Raw genomic sequence first — 20,034 nt, forward strand, 5'->3', positions numbered from 1 at the left:
TATATTCCTTTTTTTAGTCAATACGCACTGAAATATTTAGGGGTACAGGGTCACAACATATGCAGCTTACTATCAAATGGTAGAAAATATGTATATATGGTAGAGAGAAAAAATGATAAATGAGACAATGTTACAAATTGACGAATATGGGTAAAGGACTTTTCTTGTACTATTTTTGTACCATTCTTGCAAATTTCCTGTAAGTTTTAAAGCATTTAAATTTTTAATTAAAAATATTTTTCCCTGGTATAAAGTACTTTTAGCACAATGAATTCAAACAAGTGCTTGCCTTTTCTGTAAAGGAGAATGATAAAGTAGGATGAAAAGTTATTAAGTGTATGAAAACCGTTAGATTATCTAAAATTTGTATTTTTTGAAAACATACAGTGTGAAAAAACAGATTTTATGTTTTAAACATATGAGCCATATTGAACTCTAAACATTCCATGATATTTGATATACATAGTGAATGCTTTCAATAACATTTAGATGACATTTGCAAATAATACTTTATTCTATTTAGAGTATATAATAGCTCATGATTGGTCTAGGAAGAGGAATACTTTAAGACAAAGCCAGTTATGTTAAAACACACACATATATGCATGTTCAACCACACACTCACAGAAAATTGTGTGAAGCCCTCCCTATTACAGTGAGACACAAGATGTATTTGTCTTCTAGCATATGTGACATCACTTGTGTAGCATCTAGTGTTATTTTTGTGCTGCCCAGGACTGGATCTTTATACAATGGCTACCTCTGGTAATGCGATTTCCAGCTGTGGAGCAGTTCTATGGAATTTTCACCCCCACCTTGTGCTTTCCTATCCATGCTCTCTTTGAATAGCATGTAGTTTAGAGTAAAGAATGGTGAGCCGGGTGCAGCGGCTCATGCCTGTAATCCCAACACTTTGGGAAGCCAAGGCAGGTGGATCACCTGAGGACAGGAGTTCAGGACCAGCCTGGCCAACATGGTGAAACCCTGTTTCTACTAAAAATACAAAAATTAGCCGGGCGTGGTGGCAGGTACCTGTAATCCCAGCTACTCGGGAGGCTGAGGCAGGAGAATCACTTGAACCAGGGAGGCAGAGGTTGCAGTGAGCCAAGATCATGCCTTCGCACTCCAGCCTGCAGGACAAGAGCGAGACTTTGTCTCAAAAAAAAAAAAAAAAAAATGTGGTGAAGAAGAGTATTCTCTCAGAGTGGGAAAGGAAGTCCAGATATGTCTTTTCTTTTGTATGAGAAGTAAAACCTTTTAAAATACTATCAGCATCTATTAACTTCCTACATAAATTGTCTCTCATTAGGCAAAGCAATGTTGTTATCTATAACCTTCTAGAACAAAACTTTGTGTGAATCAAATCCTTCCCCCTGGCCAAGATGATAAATCCTAGCTCAGCAGAGTCCTATGGAAATGGGGCTCTCAAAGACAGTCCAGCACACAGGAAAGTGAACCTAGCTCTCCAACCAACATATTACTATTAGTTAAAAGCATATTTCAGAGTTCCTAACAGGGTAATTTTTGTTTGTTTGTTTTTGTTTAAAATGCCCATGCGTATTTTATTAAAAAAAAACTAACAGTGCCAAGTTAAACATGTCAAACGATTAAAGTCTCTTTATAGTCCATAAAATATTACAGAAAAGTTTATTTGTGTTTCAATAAAAAGACTTTCGCTTTAGAACAGGCAGCTAATAGCAACTGTGCAGTTAATGGATTTTGTGAATAAATTTTAAAAGAGACTACTGCCTGTCCTTAAATTCCTTGTTCTTTTTATTTAAAAAAAAGAACTATTAAAAATGATTGACAAATTTTGAGTTAAAAAATTGTTAAAACATTCTTTATATTTAATTTCAATTTTATAATAGATTACAGGAAGATGCTTATGAAACAAATACATTTGTTTCAGTACATGTCTTTAAATGATAGACTGATAAGTATGTAAACAACTATATAATAAAAGGTTTCCAAACGCTGCCTGTAAGAAATCAGGCAAATTTTACCATAAGCAATAAACCATTCCAAGCCTTCCAAACAGTCTCCATAGCCGCACCAGCGTGGCAATAAGCTTTAACCAAACAAAAACAAACAAACAAAAGCACTTTGCAATTTGTTGCTGCGAAACAGGGAGAGAAAAGAGTGTATAAACTTGATGGAATCACGACAGTCAATATAATTTAAGGGAAAATAAAGTTAATAAGGTTGATGGTGTTTATTGTTTAAAAAGTCGAATTCTGCTGTTTGCTTGGGGCTCTGGACACCATACCATTGAACAAATGGAAAACTCCACAGAGTCTCGCTATCTGCCAGTGGGGACGCCGTCCAAATTCACGGCAAATAAACGGCATCAGGTGCTCACCATCCACAACAGGAGGGCGTTTTATTTTCATGCATGTTGATGAAATACAATTTCTTCAGCAAACTCAGCAAAACTGTTCAGGGGCAAAAATGAACTCTGCACTTAAAGAAAAATATAAAATGAAAACACAAAATACTAAAAAGTAAATAAACGCTCTGCATCAGCACACTAGTATCAAAACACACATCCACAGCACGTCCTAATCCTACAGGAAACAATCCTTGCTTATCAGAGGTGCATATCTAAATTAAATAGCTTACCAATATCTTCTTGGGAGTAGGACAAAAGGACAGAAAACCCACATTAAAAAAAAAAAGTTTCTTTTCCCTAAATGTTTTCCTGAAGCTGAATGTGAAGTGGGGAGGACGTCAGTCGTCCTTGTCATTCTCGTTGAAGTCATCATCCTCCTCGTCCTCCTCCCCGACGTAGGACACCGGGGTCTCCACCCTGGAGCCGCTGTACTGAGACCTCTTGGAGCTTGTGGCCAGCATCCCATCTGCACCGTTGGTCAGGTCACTGGCAGAGAACCTCGTGCCTTTAGACGTGGAACCTGCCGCTGTGATGAACACGCCTCCAACAGTTCCCTGAGCCATTTCTGTCACATACGGCTCCAGCGCCTTTGGGACTAGACTTCTGGCCATTTTAAGGTCTTCAGCAGAGCAGCTCCCGGACTCCAGCCAGCAAGCCATGCCCATCCGCTTCAGCACTTCTATGTCACCTTGGATTTCAAATGTGTTGTCAAAATTAAACAGATACTCGAGTTTGTCGTTGGAGATGCTGCAGTCGATGACGGTCTTCTTGCTGGTGTTGACGATGATGAAGGGCAGGTGGATGACCGAGTTGGGTGGTGGCGGCCGGCTGGCCTGCTGCTCTGCGTGCCGGTTTCTCTGCACCAGGTTCTTGAAGGCAATTTGCTGTAGAATAAGTTCTTGAAGTTGAGACTGTTTCTGCTTTATTCTTTCAAGTCTCCTCTGTCTTTCCACCTCTAAGTTCTGACATTCCTGAGCCGAGTTGGTGGGCAGACCAATCCACTTAATCTCCTTCTTCTCCTTGGAGATGATGTTCATGGCCATCAGCACGTTTAAGGCATCATAGACGCGCCGTCTTATGTTCTTCTGGTCATAAGCCGACTCGTTTGGTAAGATGTGGTTGTCGGCAGCACTGAACTCCGCGACCAGCTCGTCCGCCACTTCGTTGTAGGAAGTGGTCCCTTTCCTCTGCACCTTCTCGCAGACCTTCATGGAGAAATGCCGCAGGCCCTTGCAATTCTCTCCTTTCCTGTTGCGCTTCCCTGCAGACCGAGGTGAGGAATCAGAAGGCTGGTTCTGAGAGGCAAAGTGAGTGCTGGGGGTGTGTGAGCTTCCTACCACCAGGGTGTTTGACGCTGCAGGTCTCTGAGGCATACCAATCACCACTTGCTGGGCAATGCTGACATTGGACTGTCCAAAGGTTTTTGGCAAGAGCTGTTTCCCGAGCGGGTTGACGGTGGAGGGGTGAACGGCCACGAGGGACACCACGCCTTTTCCGGAACTAAGGTTCTGGTCTATGAAGACCTTGAGTTCTCCGTTGGCTTCAATTAGACCAGCATCTTTTGCCATGTTACCAGATCCGGGAAATCAATGCTACAAATGTTCACCTTCCCAGAAAAGAAAAATGATTTTTCTGGGCGCAGCCCCGGGGTCCCGGCGCAACGTGCAGGCTCGCGGCGTCCACCCCGGACACTGGCGGCGCCCGCCCGGCAGACCGGTAACTCTGACAGGTGGGTTTCCGGGGTCCTTGCCGCGCGCCTGTCACTAGGCCTCGGGCCGCCTCCTCACTAGGCGCCTCCCGCGCGCGCCGGAACCGGGTCCCCGCGGGCCGCCGTGGGGCGGCCTCCCCTCCCCCGCCCTGCGCGCTCCGGCCGACCCTGGCCCTGGCCCCACCTCCACCGCGGGGCGCGGACGCTGCTGTCGGCAGGGAGGGCCGAGCCCGGGACCCCCGCCCCACGATTACCTGGGGAGCCCCCACCAGCGCCGAGCGTGCGGGGTCCCCGAGGCACAGGGGCGCGCTGGGCGCGGGAAAGCGCGGGTCGGGGCCGCGCGGCGCCTACAAGCGGCCGGGGCACGGGATAGGGTGGCCAGGGGTCCCGCCCGCGCCCCCGGCCCCTGCCCGCGGCTCCAGCCGCATCCCCTGCCCGCCCGCACCTGGCTACCCGATCCGGCCGCGTGGGTGGGGGCGCGGAGAGGGCGCGATGCGGGGCGCTGGGAGGCGCGGGCTAGGGCCCGGCCGGGCGGTCCCGGCCGTGGCGGGGTCCCTGCCCTGGGCCGAGCAGCACCGGGGACCACAGGGTAATTTTTAATTGCTAGCAGTGTACGTAATTCAGAGATGCAGATTTCAAATATACGCCAAAAAGGTAGGCAAATCTGTGTGAATTTTTCTTTTAATTCCCAATGTACTTACTTTTTTATTGTTATTTTCAAAAGCTTGTCTTGCTTCTTTGAATGTGCAGACGACTTCTGTGTACTCGCCCTCAATCTTGGCTAGCATTTTAATACTGAATTGGCTTTTTTCCTGTGAAGAAAACTAAAAAGATATATAATTATAAGCAAAAAAATATTTTTTTTATTGAGACAGTATCTCAGTCACTCAGGCTGGACTGCAGTGGTGATTATGTCTCACTGCAACCTTGACCTCCCAAGTTCAGGTAAGCCTCCCATCTCAGCCTCCTGAGTAGCTGGGACCACAGTTGTGCACCACCACCATACCTGACTAATTTTTATATTTTTTGTAGAGACTGGGTTTTGCCATGTTGCTCAGGATGGTTTTGAACTCCTGGGCTCAAGCGATCTGCCCACCTCAGCCTCCCAAAATGCTGAGATTATAATAGGTGTGAGCCACTGCACCTAGCCAACAGAGTAATTTTTTTTTTTTTTTTTTTTTTTTTTTAGATAGAGTCTCACTCTGTCACCAAGGTTGGAATGCAGTGGCATGATCTCGGCTAACTGCCACCTCCGCTTCCTGGGTTCACACGATTCTCCTGCCTCGGCCTCCCGAGCAGCTGGAATTACAGGTGTGTGCTACCATGCCCAGCTAATTTTTTGTATTTTTAGTAGAGGGGGTTTCACCATGTTGGCCAGGCTGGTCTCACACTCCTGACCTCAAGTGATCCATCCGCCTTGGCCTCCCGAAGTGCTGGTATTACAGGCGTGAGCCACCACGCCCAGCCGAGAGTAATTTTTTATTTTAAACCCACATGGTAAGTTAATATACCAGATGGAAACTGCTAGGTGCTCTCTAGAAAAGAGCCAGCATCCTACACCTCTTTCTTGGAGTCAGCAATGGAGTAACACTTAATTCCGAACCACTGCATCTGCTATCTTCCTCATCATGTGAGTACCTCCTTTCAGTAGCAGTTCCCCTGGGCAGGGACAGTGACATAATTAACTGTGTTATATTCAGACATTAGCACATTCCTGCACACCAAGGGTGTTTATGATAGCACTATTTATACTCATTAGTATAAGTAGATACCCCAAGGCATTCTGCTGTTGGACAGAAGCAACCAAATCAAAACCCAGCCTCTAGACAATGTCTTTGTCCTGCTTCCTGAAAATAAATAAAACTTCAATTGAATAGTATAATATAAACCCAGAAAACCATTACTTGTCTGAAAAGATAGGTGACAAAACAACATTGAGGAGTTAAGATACATTTGGCCAAACCCATTCCAAAAAAGAAATAATAATTTTGTTTTAAATAAACTTTAATTATGTATAGTGTGATATTTTAACACATACAACCCTATTCCACTGCCCCTCAGAAGAAGAAAATTCTTCTCTGTGATGTATGGAGATATTGCCACATAGATAATCAAAATTTATACCCATGATACTCTGTGCAGTAAATAAGGCAATAGCTATATATGCGCTCATGGAGAATTATTTTTGCTTTTCTATACAAGTAAATATAAAATGTACTTCAATTACATATATCTAAAAAGAAGTCTTCTTTGTTTGTATACATAAATAAAATGCCATCGGAATTAAATCCCTGTTAATATAAAAGGCCTACAACATTTCTTAATCTTATAAATTTCTAACATATGAAAAGTCACATTAGTGCAAGATTTTTTTTAATTTGTATTTTCCAAAGGACTTTTTAAAGTATTCATTTTCCAGAGAACATCTTGAAATAAATGAAAAATAGAAGTGCTTTTTTAAGAATAAATGTCTAATCAATGATTTTAAACTATACTTATGTGTATTTCATATAATAGAAAACAGATTTTTAACCTAGTGTTTTTTTAAGTATCCAAATTGGAATCAGCTAGATGACACACAATAACAACAATAGTAGGCCCACAATGAATGGGCCGTCCATCCTCCCACACTTCATAAGCATAGCCATCTAAAAACAGACTTCAGGCATGGCTGAGTGAAGAGGTCAGTGAATTATCTTTGCAAAAAACAATGATAAACTGGATAAAATTGTCAAAAAAATTCAGTACTCTGGAAAATGACAAAAGGCATACAACAAATTGAAAGTGTTTATTCAAGAAATACAGTGAATTTGTGGCATTATTAGCCTGAGCTCCTGCCATCCTGTCTCCCTACCCCCAGCTCTGTGGTGTAGCACTTCTACTGTGGTATATAGCAGCAGGCTATGAGACTAGATGATGGAGAGGGCTGATTTTAAATTGCAGAAAAATCTATGCTGAGGGGTGTTGTTGAAAACAATGAATAACTGTTTTAGTGGCAAACAATTGAGGAAGATCAACATCACAGCTAAATTGGGGTTGCAATATGAGTTGGGGTGAGCTACAGATAAGAAAGTCAGCTGTAAATTTAACAGAGAGATCCAGCAATAAGACGGCCATAGTGAACTTTAAGAAGCTCCCATATATCCCAACTGTTATGAAAGGCTATATTCACTCAGGAAAGTCCAGAGATTGCCCTAGCTAGCAACTTGTCCCTGGCTACATGTGAAGCCTTACGTATCCAGAAAGGAAAAGCCAAGGCAGATTTGTAAACTTCCTGAACTTTGAATGTGACTATATTTGGAGACAGGGCCTTTACGGAGGTAATTAAGGTTAGATGTAGTCATAAGGGTGGGATACTGTACTGACAGAAGGGAAACCTCTAGGTATCCAGGTTTAAAAATAAATAAGACTTTAAAAAAAATGAGTAGAAACATTAGTAGCTACACACTACAAGAGAGACAGACCCTACAGAATGAATCTGGGCAGAAACTGTAGCTGCTATAATACAGTACCAAAAATGTCCACTTCTAAAAAACAATTATAAGACATGCAAAAAAGCAAGAAACTGACTTGTACACAGGAAATAAAGCATTAAATGAAAACTATCCCTGAAGGAGCTGAGGTATTAGAAGACAAAAATGTCAAACCAATTTTTAAAAATATATTCAAAACTAAGGAAACATATTTAAAGATTAAATGAAAAGTACTAAGACAATGAGTTGTCAAATAGAGAATAAAGATACAGAAAATGCAAAAATTCTCGAGTACAAAAGTACAATAACTGAAATGGAAAAATTTCACTAGAGAGGCTTAAAAGTAGATTTGAACTAGCAAAGAAAGAATCCATGAAGTTGAAGGTAAATCTCTAGAGAAAACTGAATGGAGACTCACAGACCAGTGGAATACATCAAGCACACCAACCAATGTATGAATAATTGGAGTCCTAAAATGAGAGGAGTGAGAAAGAAGGGAAGAAAAGGTTTTTGAAGAAATAATGTGTGAAAACCTCCCAAATTTAATGAAAAACAGTCTCACCTACCCTGATCAACCAAATCCCATTTTCAAAAACACAGAGATATGGCTGGGCATGGTGGCTCATGCCTGTAATCCCAGCATTTTGGGAGGCCGAGGAAGGCAGATCACCTGAGGTCAGGAGTTTGAAACCAGCCTGGCCAACATGGCGAAAACCCGTCTCTACTAAAAATACAAAAATTAGCCAGGCGTGGTGGTGGGCACCTATAATCCCAGCTATTCGGGAGCCTGAGGCACGAGAATCGCTTAAACCCGGGAGCCAGAGGTTGCAGTGAGCCGAGATCATGCCACTGCACTCCAGCCTAGGCAACAGAGCAAGACTCTGTCAAAAAAAAACAAAAAAAAAACAAAAAAAAAAAACAAACAAACCACACATATACACACAGAGCTATCCCTAGACATGCCATAGTTAAATTTTTTAAAAAGACAGAAATGATTCAACACAGAAGGGAACCACATTAAGAACATAAACCAACTTCTCATCTGAAACAATGGAGGCCAGAAAGCAGTTGGAATATTTGAAGCGCTGAAAGGGGGGAAAAGTTTATCAACCAAGAATACTGTATAAGCAAAACTATCATTTAAAAGTGAAGGCAAAATAATGACATTCCCCAATAAATGAAGGCTGTTAGAAATCATTGCTAACAATCTTGCCTTGTAAAAAAATCTAAGGGTTCTTCTGTCTGAAAGAAAATAATAGCACACTGTAACTAGAATACACAAAGAGCTAAAGACCACAGGGAAATATAAAATGCTGTATAAATATTTTTTTCTATTTTCTTAACTGTCACAAGCTAGGCATACTTCCCATTTTATAATGTACAAGTGGTAGAATTTTACCATCTTTTGGCTGTCAAAAGGCAGATTGTGAGTGAAAATAGGACAATATTAATGACCAACCAAGGATCCTATCCATCAAATACTTAATCCTAAGTGGCTCTGCTGTCAGACCCATAAAAGTGAAAACACATTTAAGCAGGAGCATGTAAAGAGCTAGTTTTAAAATATAGGTTGTCCTTTCTTGAGATCTTTATACTTGAGCCTCAAAGGGAGTTATTTGGATTCATAAAATTAAAAACATGTCATCTGTATTCCTTCCTTCCTTCTGCAAATATGTACTGAGCATATTCTGTTTGCCAGGAAGGTGCCTATCATTCTGCTCTGTAGTAGTAAAAACGCAGTGGCAATTAAGAGCTTGGAGTTGCCTCATTTAAAGGCTCCCTAGGAAACATGTAAGATGAAAACAAAAGTGATACTGTATGTGCAGTGAATAATACACCCAAAAGGGCAGCGAGAGATGCCAGAGAAAGGAAACAAGAAAATTATAAAAATGGCTTGTGAGAAAAATAGCAGAAGAAACTCAGGGAACAAATTTGTTAGAAACTTTTTGCTTTGTGGTTTATTTCACAACTTGCCATCTAATTTCACTCCACGTACTTAACCATCCATGCTTGTCTCCAGCATCGCACTACCAGTCCTTTCAATATGTTCTATTCAGGACTTCTTACCTGTACCTGAATGCCTCCCAGACACCTTCTCTCTACAAGTTTTCAAGCTACTTTGGTGAATCTAGGGTGAGAGCAAGCAACTAATTCAGTCCTGAATCCCTAAGACTGGTTTAGAAGCTCTGCCCACTCCCGTGAAAGTTCTCTCAACAAACAAAAACAATTGCCATTCTGTCAACATTTATAGGTATAATTAGGTAATGGGGAATTTTGTTTAACACTATTAGTACCACCAGCCCAAGACAGCAGAAAGTTCACAACTTTGGAAAAGAACTTGAGTTCTGGACAAGGCTCAATGTCTTATTAATTGGGGGCCATAAGTCCCACCGGTAAATCTTGGGTTGTATCTGTTGTTAGATTCCCCACTGGTTGGTGCCTGTCAAAAGTATCCTGCTTGGGCAACAAATGTTATCATTATCCTACTTCTTAACCACATAACCTTTGGAAAGCTAGTTAACCTCTCTGCAATGTTTTCTATTTTCTATTCTGAAAATGAATGTGGTAATAATATCCAACTTGAAGAGATATTGCAAGAATTAAATAGGACAGCTTATGTAAAATGCACTTAGCAACTTAATGGTCTATATAATTATTAGTTTCTCTTGGTTGCAATGACTTGGAAGCATTTTAGGATCTTGGAGCATCTTAGAGCCACTGCCATGAAAAACTGTTATTCTTGCTCTGCTTTAGGTAAATGGTTCAACCAGTCTTTATTGTATTCAAATCATCTATCTTTTCACTTTTAATTATTTTAACTGGGCCCTATACCCATACCCCTTTTCCCTAGGTAGAAGTTTAATGTAGTTCCAATCCTCATTTTTAACTCAATACTTTACTAGGGAAGGCACAACTGTGTAAATTAAACCATATGAAAATTTGAATCGACACACAGCTATTCAACTCTTTATTCTACTAATAAAACGTCATCATTAAATCTTAATTTAGTATGGCTTATAAGGATATAAGGGATATATCAAGCTATATTTTTGATGAGGAAATGTTTGTTGACAAAATTTATCTATAAATGACAACATCAATTCTGTTATTAGATGGCATTCCATAAATGTTCTCTAAGAACGCTGTTTAATCATTGAGCAGGAAGAGGGTAAATGTGAAGAACAAAACAGAGTGTGGATAAAAGCCAAAAAGCACAGGTAAAGTCAGTTAAGGTGTCCTCATTTATTTTCTTGATGTTTGTATTTCTCAAAGAAATACATGTGCATTGTTTTAAAAGTCAAGAGCTCTTCAAAATAATAGCAGGCTCCTACCCCCACCTATTCCCACCCGTATTATCAACTCCTTTGAGGAAAAAAATTAAAACACTTTTATATGTTTATTTTTCTAGCAACTTATCTCCATATTTAAAAAATGACATCCTTATACAACTGTTTCTTTATTTGTTCATTTAGGCATTATCTGTTAATCTGCTAACATGGTAGATGAAACTTTAGCTTTTTTATGATCTCTCCATACATACTTCTCCTTTCCTTACCTACCCAAAATAATAGTATCACATTATTTGACTAAATCAATATTCACTGAGCAATATCATGTGCAATTACTCCTACTTTTGTCTCCTTTTTCTCCCTTTGGTATTAATACCCAGCCGTGATCCTGGACTGTCCTTTTACCACCACCCTGGAAGTTCCCTGTGGCCCCACTGGTACTGGGGCCTCAGGTTTTGTGATTCCATATTTTCCAATGATTTGGTTCATTCCCTCTTTTTGACAAACTATAAAAAGGGTATCTTTTTAGAGACCTTGCATAGCTAAAGATATGTTTTCTACTTTCACACTTGATTGATAACTTTGGCTGCTATGGAATTCTAGTTAAGAATTTTCTCTATGAATTTTGGAAACCTTGCTTCATTGTCTTTTAAATTTCTAAGTTGCTATGAAAAGTCCAATGCTAATCCTTGTATGGAACCAGGTTTTTGGTTTTTTTTTTTCTTTTTGGAAGTTTTTAGGATCTCTTCTTTATTGTTTTTCCATTGAATATGCTGGTGGGTCTCTTAAATCTGGCAACTCATGTATTTCACTTATAAAAAAATTCTTGCTTTTTTTCATAATTTTCCTCTTTCACTTTGTTCTCTTTTAATTGAGACCAACTACTAGACAGAGGTTGGACTTCTCTAATCTTTTCTCTTATTATCAATCTCATTGTCTTTTGGTTCAACTTTCAGAGACATTTATTCAACTTAATATTCTCATTTTTGCATTTAATTATTTTAATTTCTGCTATCATATTTCTTAATTTCTAAGAGTTCTTTTCTGTTCTCTCAATATTGCTTTCAATAATATCCTGCTTTCATTTCAGACATGTGATTACTTTCCTCTCTGACAACATTAATTATAGACTTGGGCATTTGGGAAATTTTCTTATGCAGTATCATCTGTTTCCTCCAAGATTGGCTTTCCTATTTGTATATTTTGTAACCATCACTGCCTTTTAAATCAGACACGTTCCTCAAATGTCTTTTGAATGACAGTTCCTATTTAACAGTTTCACCCTAAAAAGCTCACTGGCAATTCTGGGTATGGGAAAGGGCTAGCTAGTTGATGGGCTTTCAGCAGAGGGCGATGAGACAGTGTACCTGCATTTACACTGGGATGGAGTACTCCTCCAAATGTCTGTATCTGTGGTTCTTTTTCTTCAATGTATCTGACAACCATATATCCTCCTTCAACCAACTGCTTGTTGGAGGCAGTGGCTGCCAATGTTCTGGATGTGGATTTCAGGAAGAGGTTAACTAAATGTGTGTGCGGGAGGGAGGCGCCCACAATTCAGCATGTAAACTTTCATGTCATTCTGCTTTCAGTGAAGTACCACATCTCTGCCCTTGGGCCTCAAAGCTGAGTTTCTCTAATTCAATCTGTCAAAAAAGTGAATCTCAAGGCTTCTACTAAGGTGTGGAGGGCCCAGGTGGAGGAACTGCAGGTTTCCCTATCAAACCTTCTCAGATGCTTCTTTATCAGTTCTTTGAATCCATCCCCCTATGTCCATATGCTTTGCTTCTAACAACTCTCACTTGCAGGCTTCTTTAGAGCCCTACTTTTGGGCTACAAGTACAACTTCAGCAGCATGCCAAGAGAGTCTGTAGTACCTGAAAAGTTACATACCCCCACCACCAGCTGAAGCTCATTACTGGTACAAAAGCGTACCTCTAGCCTAGATACACTCCAGAGCTTCCCTACAAGATGAGTCAGAGGCTGGAATTTAGCCTAAGATCCCACTCTTGCTTCATTTCCTTCCATTCACTGCTTCCTACTTTCCCCATTCTCATACTGGTTTCTCCTTGGAACACCTCCTTAATAAACAATTCCATATGAATCCACATCTCAGGTTCAACTTTTGGGAAATCTGGCCTAATACCATCATCTGGTTGCTCAGATTTGGGAAAGTATCTGGGAGTCTAACCACTGTTTATCAAACTTGCAACTAATTCTGTTTTCATACATGACCCACACCCCCACTAACACCAGAGACACCTGGAACCTCCAAATCCTGAACCCTTCTACTGTTCAGGAGGCTGAGACTTCCAGGCTTCTGGAAGTTTATGGAAAATGTAGAGCGCCTTCATGTATTGTCATTTTAAATAGAAACTTTAGAAACATTTTGCATTTGATAGAGTTGAGTTCAGGCTATTCTTCCAAACATCTTGGGGTGCAAGCCCAAGGTCCTCTTGGAAACGTGTGCTTTAGTAGAAAAACATGCAGACGGATTACCTGACTTAAATCTATAGAAATTAAGAAGTTATATAGTCAGACAAATGTGGGTTCTACTACTTTACTAGCTGTGTGATGATAGGCAAGTTACTAAACCTTTCTAAGTCACAATTTTCTCACCTGTAAAATGAAGAAAATATGCTTATCATAGTGCCTGTCACATAGTAAGTATTATCCTTTGATTTATTTTCCGGTGGTGATAAGTTTATGGTACTGCCGCCATATACCCTCACCTAGTTCCTACATTTCAGAGATGTTTGGCCAAGGTTAAGGGTATAGCCTAAGAAATTCATTCTCGAAATGTGTTCCCCAGACCAGCAGCAGCTGCAGCATCACTGGGAACTTGTTAAAAGTGAAAATTCTCAGGTCCATCTCCAGAAACTTGGGGAGTGGAGCCCAGCCATGTGTGTTTTAACAAGCCCTCGAGGGATTCTAATGCATTGCAGGTGTAAGAAACACTTGCGTCAGAAAAAATAAATAAATAAATAAATAACAGACCCACACGGAGAATAAAGCCAAGATGTAGAACCCAGTTTGTGTGGTATCAAAGATCATAAGCAGAGCTAATCAAAATACATGACACCCCCACCCCTGATTAGGGATAGGGGAACGTCATAATTATAGCTTTATTATTAAAGTAGCATAGTTGTTAATATAAAGAGCATTATGTTATAAATGAATATAAATAGGAGCTAGGAATGAAAGAGTGAAGTGCAGATTTAAGTTTGTAAAACTGACAGTGAGTCTATGCCACGTAGCTTTCAAATACTAATAGAGAAGTGCATTAATGCAAGAAAAAAATAATTTCTGAGCCCAGAAGCTGAAGAAACACTTGAAAGAATCCTTAATTGTATTAATCCTTTTTGAAACAAGCCACTATATGTACATGATCTGGAACATTTGCTGAGGAAAACTTATTTTAAGTTGTCGCTTTGACAGTGTCACAACTATTGAAATTCCTCTGAAATTCTGAATTAGTGCTATGTAAGCAAATTATCTCTAGAGACAAAGAAGAGAACCTAAGAGCAAAATATAGCTCATTGAATCCACCACTCAGAATAGGGGGTTGGAGTAGGGAACAGAGGAAGAAGCAAATATTCCAACATCAACTGTATGGCAATTTACAGTATCTTCAAGCCAATCAGGTGATTTACTCCAAGGAGCACAAATCAGAGAGACAGGAAAGCCAATTCTTATAACACGGCAAAGATCCTAGTTTTTAAAAGAGAAAAGAGCCCTTTCCCTGGAGGAAGTGCACAGTAATTCACAGAAGTTCTTGTTTTATGGGTGATGCCCACTCAATTTACTTTGACATATAATCTGCCTGAGCAACTCAGCTTAATCTCCTGCATGGCAGAGCAGAGGGCTTCCCTCCAGCCCTTTAAGGCCTCTGTGTGAAAATCTCAAAGCTTTGCTGTTGCCATCCAGGACACAGCAGCTCTGAATGCCACCACAGGGAATATTAGACAGATTGGCTGAACATCCAAAAGAATACATATGCTATTTCGTCAACGTAGAGTGCTTTAGCACCCTATGCTAAAACACACCAATACTCAGAATCAATATCCAGAACACTGACAGCCACTGTCTTCACCAAGCAGTAGGTTGAAGGAGGGTTTATAGTTGTCAGACAGATTCAAGAAAAAAGAATCACAGATACTGACATTTGGTGGAGTACTCTATCCCACTGTCTCATCACCCTATGCTGAAGTCCACCAATACTCAAAATCATGGCTGACATAGGGAATTCGTAGTCTATGCCTGGGAGCATCCTCTGCCAAGCACGTTACCACACATTCTCAGGGGCCCTTCATAGCACACCTATGAGGTAGGTGCTGCTTGAATTGCATTTTGTTGGTGAAGAAATTAAGCCTCAGAGATGCTAAGTAACTTGCTTAAAGTCAACCAGATATTGCAGTGGAGTCCAACAATCCCAAGGCTACCTGAATCTGAAAAGGCTGTTCTTAACCATCATGCTTTAATGTCTTCATTGAGAGTCCAGCCTATTTCAACAATTGCAATTTGTAATAAATGTGCAATTCTTTTTGCTTCACAAGAAAAAAATTTTAAAAAGCAAGATTATGTTAATGATATATGCATAAGGACAATATATTGTTTCTGGTTGGACACTGGATCTCTTTAGCCTCGAATAGCTGTAAAGTCTGTTAGAAATGTGTCTTCTTCCTAAACTCATTGTGTAAGCAGAGATTCAGCTGGTCCCGACAGTGCTTGCTTTGAGATTGGTGATGCTTTTGTTGCCATAGACACCAGATTTCAACACACCACTGAGCATGGGGAATCCATTCCACACAAAGCAATGCAGTCAGCAGATGGGCACCGTAACAGCTAACTGCACATAATGCCATGAACAATATTTGTTTTGCCACCTCTCATTTAGACGATGTTCTCACCAATGAAGTCTGTAAGACTTTGTCTCTCATCTGAAAAACAGCTTCTTTATGAACCAGATAGCCATACTCACACATTAATGGGCCGAAGTCGTTCATTTCTCTGGTTTGGTGAATGGTTAAGGCTATTCAGAAAGGAAAATCTGATCTTACACAAAACACTCCTTTATTCAGCTTGCAAAAAGAAAGATCAAATGCTTCTTGAAAATTCAGTTTGTTCAAGTGGCTAGCACCCCAAGAATAATGGGCCTGTTATCTTGGTAGGTTTCCCTAGTAACTAAAACCATACAGAAAATAATTAGGGAGAGTTTAATGATGCGTGCATGTGTGTGTATCTTATATACACATGCATACATGTATCTGTGTGCATGTGTGTGTATAATGAGAACAACCTGTTTTTTTTTTTTTTTTTTATGAGACCAAACAATCAAGACATGGTACTTGACTGGTGGTCAGAGATGAACTTGTAAAGTTGAGTCATGAAGAGAAAGACTTGGACACATCATGAACTGTTGGACCAGTTTACCTAGAGACCATGACCATGTGGAGATACTACAGGACCGCCCTGTCACTTGAAGGAAATCCATTGTATATTGTGTTGCAGCCAATCACATGACAGACATCATTTACCAAATTAACCAGCAAGAGTGTAATTAGAGAAGTTAGTAAGAAATTTATATAATCTGTCATTTTCATATTCAAATTCCATTAAAACAATCTCCTTATAGAGCACTGGGAGTTGAACTATTGGCAACATAAATAATTAAGTTCATTTAAAAGAATTTTTACTGTGTTTATTTTTCCATTTACTCTAATAAAAATTATGAACTGTGTTCTCTTTAAATATAATACAAATAAGTTTGGGTTTTAGAGGAATGTATATTAACAGATGAAAAGATATAAGTAAAATGTATCTAAAGCTTTTTAGATTATTTTGAGTAGGTCTGTTAAATCATTGTGATTAGAAAATCAAAAAGAAAATGATCATTTTTAATTTAAATTAATTTAGAGTTAGAAGAGAAACTGCTTTATGTGATGCAGGTAAAAATCAATTGAATGACTAAAACAGGCGTGGTATCATGATTACCAGGCTTATGTTTTCTGTTTGGGAATGATGTAATAAAGTGTCTCTTGAATTATGATGAAATAATTTAAAACTGCTGGGATGTGGTTTGTTTGGGCCTTTAAAGGAATTCTAAAAACTTGCTCTATACAGTGAAAAATTACATCTATTAGGAAAAAGAAATCCATGCATTTGCTCATTCATTCAATAGATGTCAGCAGATTCTTTAAACCTGCAAGGAGATGGACCAGGAAGTGACTCTTTGCTTCAGTATAACGTACAAACCAGAGAGCTGTTATTCTTGCACCTATGGAAGAAGTCATCTTCAGTACAAGAAAAAATGATGAAAATTATGATGTTTGTGGACTCGGTTATATTTGTTGACAGGCAACCCCACAAAATTGGGGAAAAATTGTAATTCAGAGTGTTGTGCTCAAGTTTGCTCCATAAACCAGCAAGAGTGGCATCACCTGAAGCTCAATAGAGATGCAGAATCTTGGGGCACACTCCAAACCCATTAAGCAAAAAGCTGATTTTTAACAAGATCCATGGGGTTTGTATGCACATTAAAATATGAGGATCACCAATTGAAATCGCAGATTTGGCAACCAGCCTGGGGAAGATGGAACCCCATCTCTGCCACTGACTTGCTGTGTGATCTGGAACAAGTTTCTCAACCTCTCCGTGCCTCAGTTTCCCTACTGGATATGATGGCGATAATAATGGTGCCTATGTTATAAGGTTATTGGTAATATTAAGTGACATACATGTAGAATCTAAAAACGTCTAACTCATAGAAGGTGAGAGTAGAATGGTAATTGCCAGAAGATGGAGGTGGTTGGGGGAAGATGGGCAGGGAAAGGGTAGAAGTTGGTAAAAGGGTACAAAGTTTCAGTTACACAGCAGGAATAAGTTCCGATGATCTACTGCACAGCAAGGTGACTATAGTTAATAATAATGTATTCTATACTTCAAAGTTGCTAAAAGTGGATTTTAAATGTTCTCACCACAAAGAAATGATAAGTACGCCAGGTGATGGATACATTAATTAGCCTGATTTGCTCATTCCACAATGTACACATGTATCAAAACATCACACTGTATCCCATAAATATATACAATTATTGTCAATTGCAAATAATAAAATTTTAACAAACAAAATTACACTTAGCTACATTTTGAAAAGTGACATAATACATGAAAAATGCCTACAACAGTGTGTGGAAATAAGTGATCAATCATTGTCAGTTCGTATTACATCATTTTAGCATTCACTGGGTTCTGGGTCATGGATAACAAAGGGTCTAAGCTGTAGCCCATAGAAGTGCCTGCTTTCTGGGAGATCTGTAATCAGGCAATTAGGAATTGAACCCAGCCTACAAAAATCCAGCTTGTCCAACCCTGCTGCCATTTCAAGCCAAACTTCAGGGTTTACTTAGGCAGTATGCAAAACACACCTGCCTGAAAAATGGGGACCGCTCAAATCCAAAGACTGAATGAAATCCTACACATGCATTTTGTTTGGTAAAAGTTGAAAGGAATAATAAGGAGACTGAGTTTCTACCCTGGAAACCTCCATCCTAATTTTCTGCTCATCAGTTTGGCATATATTAAAAACTCTGATGAAACCCAGTGAGAACACAGTCACTCCCAAATGCTGGTGGAGGGAATAGAAATTGATGGAACATTTTTGGAGAGCAATTTGATAATCCTCTATCAAATAAAAAATACATGTAAACTTTGACCCAACAATTGTGTTTTAAAAATTTATCCTACATAGATACTTGCAAAAGCAGGCAAAAATACAAATATAGAAAGACATATATATGTGTGTATACACACATATATATTACATGTATGCATTTTATATATTTTTTATATATATATATATATATATATTTTTTTTTTACAGCAGTTCTCCTTTGTCCAAGGTTTTGCTTTCCGTGGTTTCAGTTACCAGCAGACATCCAGGGTCCAAAAATACTATGCAGAAAATTCCAGAAATAAACAATTCATGAGCTTTAAATTTCATGCCATTCTGAGTAGTGAGATAAAATTTTTGGACATCCTGCTCCTTCCCACCTGGGACGTGAATCATCCCTTTTTCCAGCGCATCCACTCTGTAAACCACCTGCCCCTTCGTCACTTAGTAGGAGCCTCTAGGCGTCTTAGGTATCAAATCGAAAAAGCAGTATATATAGCATTTGTTACTATCCACAGTTTCAGGCATCCACTGGGGGTCTTGGAACATATCCCTGGCAGATACAGGGAGACTACTGTGTATGTATATGCATGTATATTATTTATGGCACTATTTATTTGTGATAGCAAAAAAGAAGAAATGAGTCAACTTAAATGTCCATCAATAAGGGTTAAATTATAGTATAACCATTAAATGGAATGAGTATAAAGAATGTTACATCTCTCTATACAATATGCAAAGATGTCCAATGTACATTAAACAAGAAAGTAAGCTGTATAATATATGTATAATATGATAATTTGTATAAGTGGATAAAATATAGGTATTTTATGGAATAGACTTCTAAAAAAAGAAAAAAGTTAACTTTTAAAATAAATTTTAAATAAACAATTTAAAGACTCATTTTGTTTTAGATCTTTGATGAGAGAAATAATTTTTAAGAAAAACTAGGAAAAATGCAGTTGCTGCCATAAAATATACTCCCCAAACTTTACTAGTTTAAATATTAATTAATAGTTAATATCTTAGCTTTTATTTAATTGGCAGCTAGCTGACAGCAAAAACAAGATACCTTACAGGTGTCATGACGCATGGAGGTGACCTGGAAAAGGGAAGAGAAACACCAAAGGGAGGTAAAGCGAATGGATAAAGGAGGTCACAAGACAGACCTTGCCAAGGGATGCCAAAGGGCAGATGCTTTGGTAACAACTCAATAGCCATGTCCTTCTTCCTTTTTTCATATCAGAACCTGTGTCCAATGATAGAGGTTAAAAATAAAAACACTAGCCTTCCCAGCCTCCCTGAAACTAGAACTGACTAATGACCAAGTGCTGGGCAATCAGTCAGAGGGAAATTCTTCTAGGATAGAGTGTTCTACATGACATTAGAAAAAGATGCAGGGGAAAAAAGCCTCAGACCTTCCCTCACTACTTCAGTTAGGGGAACACAATTAGTGTACGATTAGTACTTCAGTTAGGGGAACTACTTCAGTTAGGGGAACA

At 39.4% G+C, this 20,034-nt stretch overlaps 1 protein-coding gene across 1 annotated transcript; it reads right to left on the reverse strand.

The window, feature by feature from the left end:
- Positions 1-2,585: 2,585 nt before the first annotated feature.
- On the reverse strand, positions 2,586-4,679 carry LOC116811258 (transcription factor Dp-1-like). The gene is made up of 2 exons (XM_032756318.2): positions 4,543-4,679; positions 2,586-4,021 (listed from the first exon to the last, which is right to left on the reverse strand). The coding sequence occupies exon 2, from the start codon at positions 3,955-3,957 to the stop codon at positions 2,728-2,730; it is 1,230 nt and encodes a 409-aa protein (XP_032612209.1). The 5' UTR covers positions 3,958-4,021; positions 4,543-4,679; the 3' UTR covers positions 2,586-2,727.
- Positions 4,680-20,034: the final 15,355 nt, after the last annotated feature.

The sequence above is a fragment of the Hylobates moloch genome, unplaced genomic scaffold (assembly GCF_009828535.3).
Source record: "Hylobates moloch isolate HMO894 unplaced genomic scaffold, HMol_V3 SCAFFOLD_7, whole genome shotgun sequence".
In the NCBI taxonomy this organism is placed as follows: domain Eukaryota; kingdom Metazoa; phylum Chordata; class Mammalia; order Primates; family Hylobatidae; genus Hylobates; species Hylobates moloch.